This window comes from Sitophilus oryzae, unplaced genomic scaffold, assembly GCF_002938485.1.
Source record: "Sitophilus oryzae breed Bouriz unplaced genomic scaffold, Soryzae_2.0 scaffold_551_pilon_pilon, whole genome shotgun sequence".
In the NCBI taxonomy this organism is placed as follows: Eukaryota; Metazoa; Arthropoda; class Insecta; order Coleoptera; family Curculionidae; genus Sitophilus; species Sitophilus oryzae.
In genome coordinates, this window is record NW_022147142.1 from 3012136 (window position 1) to 3029292 (window position 17157).

General features: G+C 31.3%; 1 protein-coding gene and 1 long non-coding RNA gene across 2 annotated transcripts; both read left to right on the top strand.

Annotated features, from left to right (window-relative positions):
* Positions 1 to 4278: 4278 nt before the first annotated feature.
* On the top strand, positions 4279 to 6208 carry LOC115887061 (lisH domain-containing protein C1711.05-like). The gene is made up of 2 exons (XM_030906382.1): positions 4279 to 4459; positions 5213 to 6208. The coding sequence occupies exons 1-2, from the start codon at positions 4448 to 4450 to the stop codon at positions 5981 to 5983; spliced, it is 783 nt and encodes a 260-aa protein (XP_030762242.1). The 5' UTR covers positions 4279 to 4447; the 3' UTR covers positions 5984 to 6208.
* Positions 6209 to 14275: 8067 nt separating this feature from the next.
* On the top strand, positions 14276 to 16513 carry LOC115887071. The gene is made up of 2 exons (XR_004050995.1): positions 14276 to 14358; positions 16194 to 16513. It is a non-coding gene; the product is annotated as an uncharacterized LOC115887071 (long non-coding RNA).
* The last annotated feature ends 644 nt before the right edge of the window (positions 16514 to 17157 follow it).

Below are 17157 nucleotides of genomic sequence, written 5' to 3' on the forward strand. Positions count from 1 at the left end.
TCTAAGCAACAGTTGCACAAATGATGCTATGTACGACCCTTTTAATAATGTATACTCTAGCCTGAATAACCATCACTCTACAGCTACAATTTTCTGTGATTTCTCTAATGCTTTCGACTGTATAAATTATAATATCTTAATAAACAAATTGCAATACTATGGATTCAGGGGAGTGCCGCTCGAATAGCTTAAGTCATATCTTGGCAACAGAAGGCAGCTTGTGAGAATTGATACGTCTATGTCTTCTTGTAAGCCTATAGAATGTGGTGTCCCTCAGAGTTCAGTTCTTGGCCCAATTTTGTTTCTGGTGTTTATCAATGACATTGCAAATCTAGACATTAGCGGTAAATCTGGCTCTTTGCGGACGATACTAGTTTCACTTGGAGCGGCCCAGATGTTACGGCACTATGTAACACTATATCCAGTGACTTACGCACCATTAAATCTTGGTGCGATTCTAATCTCCTATGCCTCAACCTATCAAAAACTAAAGTTTTGTCATATAAAAATACTAGACAACCTTTTGTACTTAATAACACCACTATTGACGTCGTGAAATTCTTAGGACTTGTTGTAGACAACTCGTTAAAATGGGACTTTCACATCGAAGCTCTATCAAAGAAACTAAGCTCTGCCTGTTTTGCACTAAGATCAGTTTCTAAGAAACTTAACCAACCTCTAGAATAGCCTATTACGCCCTTTATGAATCACATCTTCGTTATGCCCTTCCATTCTGGTCTGCTGCTGCGCAACAAAATTTGATCGTATTTTCAGACTTCAAAAGAGTTCGATATTTATTGGGACTGAACAGTAGAACTCACTGCCAGGATTTCTTTAAAAAATTCAAAATACTGACTCTTCCTTCTTTATTCAGTTGTGAATCCGTTTGCTTAATCCGCAAGCACATATCTGCTATTCCCGAAAGGCCATCTCATAACTATCCACTCAGGAATGCGGAGCACGATCTTTATCTGCCAACCCCGAGCTCAGAACTAGTTAAAAGTTCAATACTGTACAATGCCAAAAAAATGTACAATCATCTGCCTTTTTATATCAAGTCGCTTTCATTCTTTTCCGCATTTCGCAAAGCTCTGAAATCATACTTACTGGAGAGAGCCCTATATGCGGTGAACGACTTGTTTGTTGATGTTTAATCATGAACAATTTTGAATTTTAAAATTTTGATCATCTTACATACTGGTCAAAGGTCAAATATTTAATATTTTATAACTCTTAAGATTGTATCTATTTACAATCTTCCTATTGTAAAATTGTATTGATGTGCCTTTTTTTGTGTTCTGAATTAATTGCCGTGTAATATGTAATGTATGTTCTATTTGTAATTTTGATGACTTAATTTTTTTTTTTAATTGTATGATTTGTATTGTGTATTTTTTATTATTTGTATTTTTTGTGCTTTTGTTTGTCGTGTAAATGCTTTGTCGATGAAGCTATTTTGGCTTTTTGCACAATAAAGCGTTATTTATTTATTTATATTTATACATGCAATAAGCTACATACATTTTAAATTAATTAACGTTCGGATTTATTTTTAAATGATGATCACTAAGTCTAACGGAAAAACGAGACACTTTGGTATAGAGGTAAACTGTGTCCAATGAATTTATTTTGATTCCAAAATTACGCAGTAACTCAATGTCCACGGAATATTAGAACACCTTGTATACTGAATATATAAATATTCACCCTGTATACTGAATTTCTTTAATTATGTCTTATGTTTATAATTCCATCTTTAAAAGTATAGTTTCGTATGGATGTGAAACATGGCAGCTCACTAGCACTCGACATAGCACTCGCTATTAGCACTCGAGATAGACTTCTGGAGAAGATCTGCGGGGCTGGAAAGAGTACCGAACAAAAAGATAGGGAAAAGTATGCATGTCCAGCAAACGATAATAGATGGAATAGAGAGAAGACATCTACAATTTAAGAAAGTCTTGAAATGGATACCATCAGAAAGGAGAAAAAAGGGAAGGCCAAAAGCAACATGAATTGGAGGAGTACATTCATCCAGAGGAATCTTCATCCAGGGGATTGGGAAAATAGGAAAGGCTGGCAACTGGGTACCGGAAGGCGTAGGACGCTATGTACCCGAATTTATATATACAAAATTATGTCGAAACTTGCCCCCTTTCTATGTGTGCACTCAGTATCTTATCATTTTACCACGCACCATTTTATGCATCTCCTTGATAGAATGGCAGCAGAATTTCTTTGGCGCTAACCTTGATTTCCAAAGTATAAAATATCGCTTGTAAAGCTTGATTTTCATGCATCCGTTGTCCGACGATACGATGATACGATATTAATTTTATTGGTTGAATTTAAAGACTTCGATTGGTTAACCATTTTTAACCAATTGAGGTTTTTAAAGTCAACCAATAAAATTAATATCGGACCATCGTATCAACGAATAACGGATGCATGAAAATCAAGCTTAACACAGCCTAGCAGTGACATATTTTGTCCTCTGATTTTTTTTTCAAAGATTGAGCTTGTTTAGATAGTACAACTATGTTATGCCAACTTGACAACTATATTATGCCAAGAGATTTGCTGTAATCCGCACTTTATTCGTGCTAATCATTGGCAGTTCTTTTGTAGTTTTAGAATTAGGTCCGTAGATAAAGGTTTTGCTATATTTTGCTGTCCCACTGTCTCTTCAGTGACTGCTACTCTGGACTCTGGACCAAGATAGGTTTACGATGATCCTGGCCTTACTAGCTTCTCGACTGTATCTCGGCACCCAGAGTAATTTATAATTTAATTCTGTACCTTTTGGCCAGAATTCCAAGTTCATCCAGAAACTCCCATAGTATTCTCGATGATATCTTTGGGTCTGTGAGCGCCTAAAGTGCTGCCTTACTGTTTGAGATTACATTATGTCAGCTACCACTATTATACCCTTGTTGCTGACTCATTTCCAGGAAAAAAATGGGTTTTCGCCAGTAAAATGGAAAACCAAAAATGAAAATTATATTTTATGATATTATACAGAGAAAAATATATAATAAGTATTTGAAACATTAAAAACATATAAGATTATTCTTAAAAACATAGTATTTATATAATGATTCACATGGATTATACTGCGGTAGGTAGTAAAACTTTTTAAATTATTTTTTAAATTTTTGTTTTAATGTTGAGATCCTCAGACTATTTTTAGAAAATGTCTAGGCGTAAAACTCAAGATACTTTATTGTTATCATGAAAAAAAAACACTGCAGAACTAAACAATAGTTTGTGATAACGTTAATTGGTAATAATAAAAATCACATACATAATCTATACTAATATATAAAATCCTTAAGTGACTGACATACTGATTAATCACGATCCTGCTCAAACCACTCAACGTAAGAAGCTCAATTTTGGCATACAGGTTGATTCTAGGGTGTAGAGGTTCGATGAGAAGGGATTTTTCGAAATTCCAGTTCCAAGAGGGTGAAACAAGGTTTTTTTTATTTAAAAAACGGTCAAGTTTCGGAAAAAACGCCTAAACACGTATATTTTATTTTGTTGTTTTACATATTTTAAGATTTTTTATAAATTTATACAGGGTGTTTCATAAAATATGACCATTGAGTAATCACGATTCTGCTTAAACTGCTTGACATTTAAAGCTGATTTTTGGCAAACAGATTGACTGTGGGGAGTAGAATTCCAAGAGGGTGAAAACGCCCCTCAAGTATTACAATATTTGTTATTTAAAAAACGGTTAGTCTTTCGGGAAACGCTTGGACAAAAAACGTTTTTTTTACATATTTTGAAAATTTTTAAAAAATAATACAGGGTGTTCCAAAAAGCTGGGTAATTTCTTAACCACGATTCTGCTTAAACTGCTTCACCTAAAAAGCTTACTTTTGGCAAACGGATTTTTCGAAAGTCAAATGATTAATTCGACGCGAACGAAGTCGCTGGTACAGGCTAGTTATAATATAAACCAAAGATGTTACCTTCTTAAAGTGTCAAACACCACATAAAATAAATATAGAATACTTAGAAAACTAATAAATAATATATTTTTATTATATACCATAAAAAATATCATATATCATCGTATGTTATGCATAATGGAGGAAACTTATTAATTTTTGTTAATAATAACGTTTGTTCAATTAAGTATTCATTTGTTATATTTATATTCATCACATGTCACAAAGATATTCCATCGCTGACGTTTTAAGAGCAAGGTACCGACGCATTTAATATGCTTTAAAAACACCAACTGTTCGAGAAAATCAACAAAACTATTTTGTTTACGTTTTTTATTGGTTCTCAGAGGTGTAAATTGTCGGTAGGTCATCTGAACAGTCGGTATAAAAAGTAACGCTTTTGGAGTAAATCCATATTATTCCATCTGATTCATCAAAGTGAAGAGCTGTCCAATATTATTAATATATTTTGTGTTAAGTCATCCATAATGCGTAGCTTGGTAAGTAAATATCGTTAGAAGTAGAAAACTTTCAAATTCTAAATTGCCTGCAAATTACAATAAACAATTTTAATAATTCTGTAGTTACTTTTTAAGCTTAATTTCTTTTTGAAAATTTTATAATAATTAGGAAATTTCTATTAAATTTAATTTTAATTAAAAATATCGCTGGCAAGGAGTAAAGAAGTTTGCTGTATTCTGAAAAAAGAACATTAATAATCGAAAATCTTTAATTAAAGTATTAAAAAATGGTCTTTCTAATTTAAAAAACTAAAACTTATTATTTTATTTCTACAGGGGTAGTCCAATATCGTCGTTGTTGAGGCATTATGTATTGGTGTATTAAATGTATATTGTATGAAAAAGTATAAACAGATAAACATTGATAAAGTGCATACCTAAAATATAAAAATATTTTGTTGTACATAGGGCTTCGCAAAAAAAGTAAGGACAAAGTTGTATTTTTCTTAAATTGCAATTTTTGTTTTCTGCATATCGTAAACAATTTTTATTTGCAGCACTATGCGGTGCTGGACGGATTTTTGTTATTTACTATAACTTTGATTAATAACAGTATATACAAAAAGTGGTTAAAACCTAGAGGGAATTTAACTTTATTAATACTTACAGAAAAATAGAAGTTGCAATTAAAAAAATAATAACTTTATCATTAATTTTAATATGGGTCACCCTGTATACAACAAAAGTTTTTTTTTTTAATTTATGCTTAAACATACTTTTTTTTATTTTCAGAGCCAATTTCTAATTGGAATCACACTTCTTGTCTTCCTCTCCAGCTTTGTTCTTGGTAATCCAATCAACGATGTATCCAGGCCACTTCTAGTCAGCGTAAGAAAAGGAACAAACGACACCAATTCAACCTTAGAAGACAATGAAGATTTCAACTCTACTGCAAGACCAGTCATATTAATCGAAGACGAAGAAATCGCATTTGCCATCCCTGATGAAAGTAATTTTACCGACTACAATTCAGAGAAGAGTCCTCAGAAGGTTGAAGGATTTAAGTCTACATCACATTCACCAGCTTCATTAATAGGTAGAGAACGAAGATCCTTAGTTGAAGAAGAAGATAAATCTGATAAATCAGGTAGCTCAGAAAATAGCTCTAAAAGTGGCGAAAGCAAAGAAGACATCAACTCTACCGTTATACCAGTTATATTCATTGAGCAAGAAGGAATTGCATTTATCGTTCCAAATGATGGTAATTACACTTCAGAAAACCGTTCTGAGAATGCCGAAGGCTACAATAAAGGAACTGAATCATCCACTTCAACCTCCACATCGACATCATCCGCTGGATTATTAGCAAGAGAACAGAGATCTTTGGGAGAAGAAAAACATAAATCAGATAGTTCTGAGGAATCTGATAGTTCAGAAAACAGCTCGGAAAGTGCTGAAAGTAAAGAAGTTGTTAGTTCAAAGTTGAATTCATCTTCTGCATCAAATGTCAGGCAAAAGCGATCCTTTGGTGGTCGGAAATTTATTCCAATGGTATTTGGGTAAACAGTAAACAACATAATTTAAATATAACATGGAAAATAATGTTTTTAAACAATATAACATATTTTTAATGTAATATTGTTCAAAGTTATTTTTGTGATTAATTTGTGTAATTGATTTTATGAAAGATTTGATTGTCCTTATTTAATGTATTCTTGTGTTTTTAGGATTAATATACTTTAAGTTATTTTTTATTATATAAATAAATATATGTGATAGTACCAAATATATTTTTGTTTTATTGCTTGTATATGTGCATGTATGAGTCTTGTGACAAAGCTACTAAAAGGTTCTCAAAATATTATTTTGTTTGTACTACTTATGACCATGTATGGAAAATAGAGTAATCCTCGAGGGGTAAACACATAGGGCAAAAAGTGTACACCTACATCCTCTATCCTTAGTACATCCCCTACATCCTACAGTACATCCTCGGTACATCCCCTACATCCTCGGTACATTCCCTATATCCTCGTACATCCCCTAGTACATCCCCTACATCCTCGGTACATCCACTACATCCTCGGAACATCCCCGGTACATCCCCTACATCCTCTAGTACATCCTCGGTACATCCCCTGGAAATCCTCTCATGTGTACGCCATACATTTAGAATAATTTTCGTGATGAACCGTTTTACGTATCTAAAATACTTTTCGAGATATACTTATCTTGGACACACTGTATATATTTTTTTTTAAATTTTATTTGAATGGTAAAAAGAAAGTTAAAATTTTGAACGCTATTATCTCCGAAACTATTAAATATATAAAAAAAAGATGAAGCACCATTTCGACTTACATTTACTAGAGGGATATAAAAATTTACAGGGTGTTTTTTATTTAAAATAACAAAATTAAGGTTACTTTACTTACGACGAAACCGGAATTGTTATTTATGTTAGAGCGATCTCCCACTTTATTACGAGCTTTATTATATGTATAACTACAGAAAATCTCTCAAACCTCTACAATTTATTGGCTAGTAATATAGTTGACACCTAATATTTTTGTTGAATTCAAAAGGATAAAAAAAAATCAAAACCATTTAAAAAAATTATATGGGGTCATCGAGAATCGAACTTAGGCGCGCCAACCCATATCAAATCTTGCCAGAGCTGTAACAATCTCGGCTATTATTGTGCCTACAACAATTCGCCGTTACTTTTATTATACAGGGTGAGTCTTAAATAGGTGCAAATATTTTCACGGCTGGTACATCTCGATAAAAGAAACATATTTTTTCTTTACCATTTTTCAAATAAGTCCAAAATAACCGAGTTATTTAAGTTTCAAAATTTAAAAAAAAATGATTTTTTTTTAATTTTGATAGCCACCTGATTTTTTTCTGTATTTGCATCCCTTTTAGTGCCGTAACCATAGAGTAAAGCTGTAACTATGGTAATATCAGAGATTAAGAATTTATAACGTGGGAAAATTAGCGATGAACAGGCAGTTCTAAAAAGTTTTCGAAAAATATACAGGGAAATTTAAAAGAACATGCACGATTTTTAACATATTTTATTTGCAAAAAAACATCATAGACGTGTTCCTGGGGTCAAAATATACCACCCCTGAAAATATTTGCACTTATTTAAGACTTACCCTGTATAACAGCAGTTTATGCCTCGGTTTATGCAGTTTATGTCGGCGGAAAAAATAACTTAGTCATGCGTAAAGCCCTATATTATGTGCAAAGTTATCAATCTCGTGTTTTGAACCCCAAATAAAAATGAGATCTAGTAGCTACCGAGGATCTACTTTATAAAACAGACCTAAAAATAGGCAACGCTAGAGGCATTCGCATTTATGAACTTCGTTTTTGACGTATAGAGGGTACAATAATAATTATTTACACACACTTCCCTTTAATTCATAATGCTTACGGCACTATGCAATAAGATATGAACACACATGCCAAACACAGTTTTGCATAAACTTATACTAGAGATATGGATTAAAGTCTATATATCTGACTTATACATACATTTTGCGAGATATTTTGAGGTTATGAGTAGGGGTGAGCCACAAAGCCTTGAGTATCGATATTTTTATCGATATATTAAATAAAGGTCCATTTTCACTCCCATGAAATTTGTGCAAATCGGCTTGTGAAAATCGGCTTGTGCAAACTTTATTTAATAAATTCATTGAGAAAAACGGATGTGCACAAGCTAATTCACATACGTGAAAACCAAGTAACGATATATTGGTCCATAAATATCGATATAGCTATCGATATAACAGATACCGCTATATCTCTTTATGAATACTTCATATCGGAAATATCTATATCTATCTATATTCACAATATCGATATTCGATCTTATTTGATTTCGTACAGGGTGGTTGTAAAATATTGAATAAATATCAACATCTCGAGAACCACATTTTTTTGGAAATCGCTCGGCCACATCAATTATTTTAATTTTTCCGGGGCAGATTATGCAAAAAATGAATATTATACAGGGTGTCTCAAAAATGCTTTGTCCAAAACAATTTCTTTTAATGGCAACCCTCGTGGCAACATAATTATTATTTTTCTGTATTTTTGAATTGCCCTTAAAATTCTGAATATTTTCCATGTAAGTGCTATACCCAAATCCAAGCTTTTTGGAGTTATTCTCATTTAAAAATTAAAAAGTGAAAAAAATATTAGAAAGAAACCTTTTTTAAGAGGATACCGAAGAGGATACCTTATGGAAAATGTATTCAAAAGACAACCCACAAATTTGGATGACTTGAAACATCGCATTCGGCAAATTACGCTCCAAATAATTTGAAATACATCCCCGGTAAATCCTCGGTACATCCCCTACATCCTCTAGTACATCCTCGGTACATCCCCTACATCCTCGGTACATCCCCTACATCCTCTAGTACATCTTCGGTACATCCACTACATCCTCGGTACATCCACTACATCCTCGGTACATCCATTACATCCTCGGTACATCCACTACATCCTCGGTACATCCCCTGGAAATCCTCTCATGTGTACACCATAAATCCCCTAAGTGTTCACCCCTCGGTAATCCTTGATTCCAGTACATATTATAACAATTTTTTTTGTGTAATATTTTACTGAACAATACTGAAATGTATTAATTTAAATTAATTTTAATCAATAAATAAGAATAAATTATAATTTTTAAGATTCCTCTTACTATAACTAATAATAATAATTGATACTAGACAAAAAGTAAAAGATAAGTAAAATTAAATATACATTTGGACCTAACAGTAGAAATAACAAGGACAATAATCACTTGCAAACTAATAATCACGCTATTAGAACTTGTTTTACTTCCTGCTCATCATAGTTTCATCTAATTATTACCACTGTATTAACAAAGGAAAAAAATTGATAAAACATGTTGTGATAATAAAAAAGTAAATAATCTTTTTATTATCACAACATGTTTTATCAATTTTAAACAATTTATTTTTAACCAAAGGTTCATGTCATGCTTTGGTTAATTTAGAAATATCTGAAAAAAATAGTGTGAATATTCAAAAACACTCTTAAAATATACATATATTTTAATATATTATCGCAGTAAAGTTATGAAAACAAAACATAGTCTGCCATCAGGGTCATTTAAGCAAAACTTTATTGTAGGTACTAAATACCATAACAATTTTTGCTATTATTTTTGTAATTAAAGCCCTCAAGACCAAATTCGTTGTAAAAATTGCTATAACAAATAAATAATTATTAATGCCACACTGATTTAGTTAATTTCGGATACAGATGAAAATCATATTTGTATAGGTACTTTTTTATAGATCTAAGTTCGGGTTAAAGACCTTATTTGATACTAAATTTGGAATTATCAACGTGGATGCATATACGTTTATGTACAGGGTGAGTTTCCTACGATGTTCTATATGGGTATCTCGGATACTACTGAAGATGGAGAGTCGGTTAAATGGGGAAAGAATTGCAGTTTTGTGGGGTCATAAATCTGCGCCTTTCAGATTTTTGAAAAAGTTCATGGCTTACTAGATATTTCGAAAAACGCTAATTTTGGCTATTTTAAAAATTGTCCCTAATTCCATTATAAGCTATTTTAGACAAAGACTTTTCAGATAAAAGTTGTAGATAATCACATCCTTAATGAGATTGTGTCCTCCGTTTTTTTCTAAAGCCTGTCATTTTTGATATATGATACAAACATATGTTTTTTTTTAAATGGAAACCATAGCTGGCCATGACTTCATAAAAAGCGCCATTTTTTAAGTTTTTCAGATATAAGCTATAATAATATGTTTTTTTTTTTCGAAAAATTACTGAGTTATAGCCAATTCTTATAATTTAAACAGCCATGGAAACAAGTTTAATCATCTTTACTCTCAGAAATGTAAAGCTGTCACAACCAAACTTTGTAAATTAAAATAAACAAAAAATGTAAATATGAATTTTTCAAATGAAGAAAAGCGTGTAGGATTATTGGTTCAACTTTTCTTGGCCATACACGTTGGCCATACATTTTCGAGGATACGTTGACCGGTGAATGTTACGTTTTTTAGAGAACGGGTTTTAAGACATGTTTGAAAAGCTACATTTATTTATAGCCAATTCTTATCTTTCTAGACTAATTTCACTTAGATTGCATGGTATTCTTCTTCTGTTATGATTGATAACTTCAAAGTCAGAATATATTATTAAACGGTTCTTTACAATTTACATTACACAAACTAAAACTTAAAAAAATAATATCACTACATACATTTTAAGTTATTTTAGAAAATGTTCAAAAAAACCGCCACTGTTTTGAGTTGCATCTTTTAAAAGTGAATTACTACCTATTCTCACAGAAGGCCCGGTCGACATAATTAAACTTCTCTTGTAGCGCCACAACGAATGCCTCTCTTAATTCAGTTCTTTTGTGAACCTTATTGTTAACCATACCGCATAAAAAATTAAAATGGATAGGTCAGGTGATCGAGGAGCTTCACATTTCTGAGAGCAACGGCAATTGAACTTGTTTCCATGGCTAACTAAGTGATAACTTATTAAAAATGATAAGAATTGGCTACAACTGAGTAATTTTTCGAAGAAAACATATTATAGCTTATATCTATAAAAAGCTTAAAAAATGGCGCTTTTTATAAACTCATTGCCAACTATGGTTTACATTTAAAAAAACATATATTTGTGTCATATAATCTCAAAAATGACAGACCTTAGAAAAAAAACGGAGGATACAATCTGAAAACTTTTTGTTTGTCTAAAATAGATTATAATGGAATTAGGGACAATTTTTAAAATAGCCGAAATTTATTTTTTCGGAATATCTAGTAAGCCATGAACTTTTTCAAAAATCTGAGAGGCGCATATTTATGACCCCACAAAACTGCAATTCTTTCTCCATTTAACCGACTCTCTATCTCCAGTAGTTTCCGAGATATCCATAGAGAACGTCGTAGGAAACTCACCCTGTATATACTGGGTGATCCGAACTTTATTCCGGAAACTTCGGCAGCGTATTTTGCATATAAAAATAAGTAAAAAAGTTCGTATAAATATATGTCCTAAAATGCTTCGTTTCAGAGATGCAGGGTATAGAAGTTTCGATTTTTTCCTAATAATTTCTAAACTAAATTCGGTATTTGGATGAAAATTAGTATCTGGGGATTTTTTTACATGAGAAATTTGATTTCGATGCCAATATGACTCCTACTTATAGGGGGCACCACCTACATCTTTTTTAATTGTTTTGAAGAGTATTAATTTCTCGTCCGTAACTGTATTACACTACTGAGTGAAAAAATACACATTTTCGTAATTTTCTAAGTAAAAAATATCCCTTGGTAAAAATCGCTACAAGCAACCGTTCTCAAGATATTAAGAATAGAAATAATGAATACATGTCATTGTCGACAAAAAATTAACATGTTGACTAAATAGTTATTTGGCTGAAGTAATAAATTTGGTAACTATTTAATTTTTTAAGCTAATCATGAAATTTTCTAGAAAATAATACGATAAAACAGCTTCTGTTGATCTTTGGTACAAAAACATTTAAAATTTATTATTTCAGACTAATAACTATCCAGTCAACGTGCACAATTTTTGTCAATAATGTGTAGCATTTTATTTAAAATTCACATAATTTATATAAATGTACAGAATTATTTTATTTAAATAGTTCAAGTTTAAGTCCTCGCATCGAGATGGCATTCTAAGTATTGTTATTATCTTTTATTTTGTTTTTAAATTTTATTTCTTGCGAAATATTTGAGTCCGGTCGAATTTCGTTCGTCACTTTATATCTGACGGTGTATAGTCATACCTCGTGACTACCTTCCCTCGCCATATTGGTGGCTAAAGGCTGAACCCGATAGAGCTATCGGAGTTTGTTGGTATTTTGCCAATTTGTTTGGGAATACCCTCTGAGCAGAGGGTTTCAGTTTATGGCAGCATTTTAGTTTACGGCAGAATTTTACTGTAAGGCATTTTATGGTGGCTTTATTTTCTGGTGCCATTTTGTCTTTTTTGCACCTGACATTTGGTCCACGTTTTGTCCCTACATTTGACATCAGGAATAACGGAGGAATCTCCTGAATTCACATAAGTTTTCGATCCTGTCTGTCCAGAGATTTTTTATACCACAATCCAGTTCCAGTAGCAGTTCACCACAACCAGCTTGTGACCAGCACGGATTAAAAATGGCCAGATCATTTAATTTTACATTTTTAATTTAAATTCATTTTGATTCATTAAGCCCTTCAGGCATATTATATATTTAATTGCTTGAGAATTTCACTTTGATAAATTTTACACATGCCATGTTATGCATATTTCTGATATTCATATAGTACGGTTTTTGTTGAATATAAAGAGTCCCTACATTTTGGTACCAAGATCGCCAGACTTTATGCGGAATAATTAATAAAATATTAATATTCAGAAGCGTGCAGATTTAAACCACCATTTTGAGTGATCTATTTTTACACATACAATTTACTAAAAAATGTTTTCGAACATCAAATTTTTCATATTCTGACTTTATTCTATTTAACATTTAATTATTAATTATACTTAGTTATTAGTTATCTCAGCGTTTCATTTGTGTAATTCCTAAAATAAGTAATACCTATATTCTGAGTTGATTTCTCAGTTTTCAACTTAGAAGTTTTCGAAATTAAATGGAAAACTGAGTAGCGCCCAGTGTCTTATAAAGATGTAAGTATCACAATTTAATTTTCACTAGCTTACGACCCATTGCTCACCGGCGGCGCGGCGAACAGCTCCGTCGCATAGTGTTAGTTGTTTTAGTATTTTTCTAAAAGAAAATTCTTATAAAAAAGCATTCCATCTTTTTTTTTATAACTTCTAATGCTACAAATGACATGTATTGACTATTTCCATTCCAAATATATTGAAAACGGTGGCTCGTAGAGATTTTTACCAAAAAATCTTTTACGCAAAAAATTACGGAGATGTATATTTTTATATTCAGTAGTTTTATACAGGTAAGGACAAAAAGTTATTACTCTTCAAACCAGTTAAGAAACCTGTAGGTGGCGCCCCCTACAAGTAGAGGAGGCATATTGACATCGAAATCAAATTTACCATATCAAAAAATACCCAGATACAAATTTTCATCCAAATATGGACGTTGTATTTGAAATTATTTGAAAAAACGAAATAAAAATGAAACTTCTACACCCTGTATCTCCCAAAGGAAGCATTTTAGGACATAATGTTAATATTCTGCCGAAGTTTTCAGAATACAGTTTGGACCAGCACATGTATATTATATAAATTTTCAAAAAAATCCTATGATTCCATAAACGTTTAACGTGCCATGGCCGTGAAGAATCACCTTGTATAAAGATGTTTTATGTACAAAGTGGCTTTAGTAAAAATCCATTAAAAAAGTGCAAGAGACAAGAGTCTTGCAGCAAGACCATGACCAAGACCAAGAGTGGAGACTAAGCGAGTCTTGGTCTTGCATTTGCTCATCACTAGCAGTATCGCATATTACGGAATTAGATTTATATAAATATTATAATAATATCTATATTGAAGGACCAATTTTTTTGTTCCTTTATTTAGTCAGCTTATTAGAGGAAGTAAATTATAGAAGTTATGTTATTACTCCGTTACTATGTACCTACTACATACACTAATTACTATCAAGTGTAGTACAGACTGACAAATATTTTGCTTGGTAATAAGGGGACGTCTTTTTTAATTAACACTTTTAAAAATAACAAAAAACAAATAATAACGAGGACACTGTCAACGTCATAAGATTCAGATGAAAAATATTTTTCAGATTTATTTTTTTAGTTGTTAATTTTACATCCTTATAAGGTGAGCTCTAGCAAAGTACATATTTGTGACAATTACAGATGGCCAATTTTGTAAGTAAACATTTTTTTATTAAAAAAATACAGTTATAATGTAATCAAACCTAACATACAATATGTCCCCAGATCGTCTTTCCAAGGGGAATAGCATTATTATTATAAATATTTTCAGAAAAATCCATATAATATAACAAATTGTTCCAAAATAATTTATTCCGATTATACTTTTTTTTTAATTTTCATGCCGTTTTAGAAAAAAAATATAAGAATATGATAATACAGTTGAATTTCTTTGTGAGGTTTTGAGTCCCCTACGCCTCGTTAGAGGTTTTGCAATTGATATGTACTCACCCTGGGCTGGATAACGTTTAGTGATTATTATTAATTTTGATTAGATTAACGTAATATATTTTTTGCTGTGTAAAAATGTTAAAAGAAACATAACATGTATTTAATTCATTGTTACGGAAGGGGCGATACTAGTTAGGTTAGGTTAAGAGAGGATAATACCTTAACAAAAGCAAGAAATAATGACTAATCAAAATTATAATTATCTTAATAATAAAATAATAAAAAATTGTTACCATAGAAAAACGATTTGATTTTTAGAACTTTAGAAAAAAAATCAACCGTTTTTTTTTCTTTTGCCGACCATACCAATAGGTATGATAGGCTATTAGAAAAAAAAATCAACCGTTTTTTTTTCTTTTGCCGACCATACCAATAGGTATGATAGGCTATTAAGATCGGCAAAAAAAAGTTTTTTTAATTTCACTCTTTCAAAATGAGTTATTTGGGTCATAAATGACCTAAATACAAAATATTTTCATGGTGTCTGTCTGTCTGTCTATCCGTCTGTAACACGATAACTCAAAAATCGCTAAACCGATTTTAACCAAATTTGGTACAAAAATATTGTGGCACCCGAGAATCTGGTCATTAGTTTTTGGTGGGGGTGGGGGGTTGGTAACGGGGTATGGGAGGGGGTTAAAAATTAAAAAAAACGTAACTCCAAAATTACAATAGCTAGCGAAACGCGGTTTTCAATTTAAGATTAGGAATAATATTTGCAACAAAATTTGTAATAACATCAAAATCAGTCAAAGTCGCAGTTTATGGGATAAAAAAAAATTGGAAAAATTCCTTTACTTTGAAACTAAAAGAACTGCCTACCAACTTCTTATTAACATATTTTAGTATGAGCGGCTATACGTGCCTCTCGGCGCCAATTTTTTTCTCTAAAACGCGGCCTGGAAATTTGTAAAAGTAGAAACGGATCATTTTATTGGAAGCACAGAATGCTTAATTCTCAAATTATTAATATAATAAGTAATAAAAGAAAATAGTTTTTCCTCTTGTAGACACCATTCTGGGATACACTGTAGACAAATAAAAAGAAATTAAGAATACAGTTTAAAAAAAGACGTTTTTTTAAGAATAATATGATGAAATAAAAATTTTATTAAAAATTGCTAAGAAGAAAATTGTCAACAACCATAAAAATATAAGAGCCAGTCAGGTGTACCATACGATCGAAAAAGAAACGGCGTTATAGGTAGTTTAAAAATAAAAAAAAAGATTGCTGTCATTTTATTAGAAAGTTAAGTTACTATATAAATTATTCATAAAAATTATATGTGGATGTCGAATGTCGATCGATTGGTCATTACAAAGCAAACTTCACACCCTTTTTTCTCAATCACACAGTAGTAGCAAAGTTTACAGAATTAAAATATTAGAATTAGAAAAATATAGAATTCTGTAAGTTTTAGTAGTAGTATATCAGTATGCAAAATCCAAACATTTTTATAATCTAACTAGCTCTAACTGGATTGTGACTGCTGTTGTTAAAATAAAGTTAATGTGATTTTATTTTTTACGTTTTATAGATAAAAATGTTCCTGGCTATTTCAGCAGTTCTATTTCTGGTACTGCTACATTCCGATAGTGTGATTGGTGGAGCAATGCACAGAAATAAAATAGAAGAACAACTAATAAGAAGCAAGAGAGGTGTTTCATTTTTAGGACGAAGAAGATATGTACCGCTACCAATAATTTTTGGAAAATGATATTAGTATATCCAATTATATTCATGCTTTTTACTTTTATATACTTTTCGATTTTATCAGTATATTTATAATGGATATATAATATAACATGTACTTAATTTTAAGAAATATAGACGACAATAAATAGATATTTAAGTGAATATAGGATTAGTTTCTTCTTAATACTACTAAAATAGGGGGAGAGGTATACATATAGTAGAGGGTGAGTCTTATACAGGTGTAAATATTTTTATGAGTGGTATAATTTTACGCCAGAAACACGTATATGAGTTTTTTCGGAAAAAAAATTAAAAAATGTGTATATTCTTTTAAATTTTTCTGTATATTTTTTTGAAACTTTTTAGAACTGCCTGTTTACCGCAAATTTTTCCATGGTGTAATTTCTTAATCTCTGATATTGCAATGGTTTACGGCTTTACTCTATGCTTACGGCATTAAAAGAGATACAAATACAGAAAAATTCCGTTTGCACTCAAAATATTTTAAACATAAATATTTTTTATTTTTATTTTCAAACTTGAATAACTCGGTTTGGTTTGGTGTTGGACAGTTATTTTGGACTTCTTTCATCGATATAGACATCCAACCCTGAAAATATTTGCATTATTTAATACTCACCCGGTATACTTAAGTATTTTTATTCGTATTTTTTAAGACATATTAGAGCACACAACTTATACAAGGCTTATACACTCAGATGCAAAAAAACGCATCGGAAAAATTTTTGGTCCAATTTAAAGTGTTTGCTTTGGTTTTTGTTATTTTTAGCCCTATTTTCATGAAT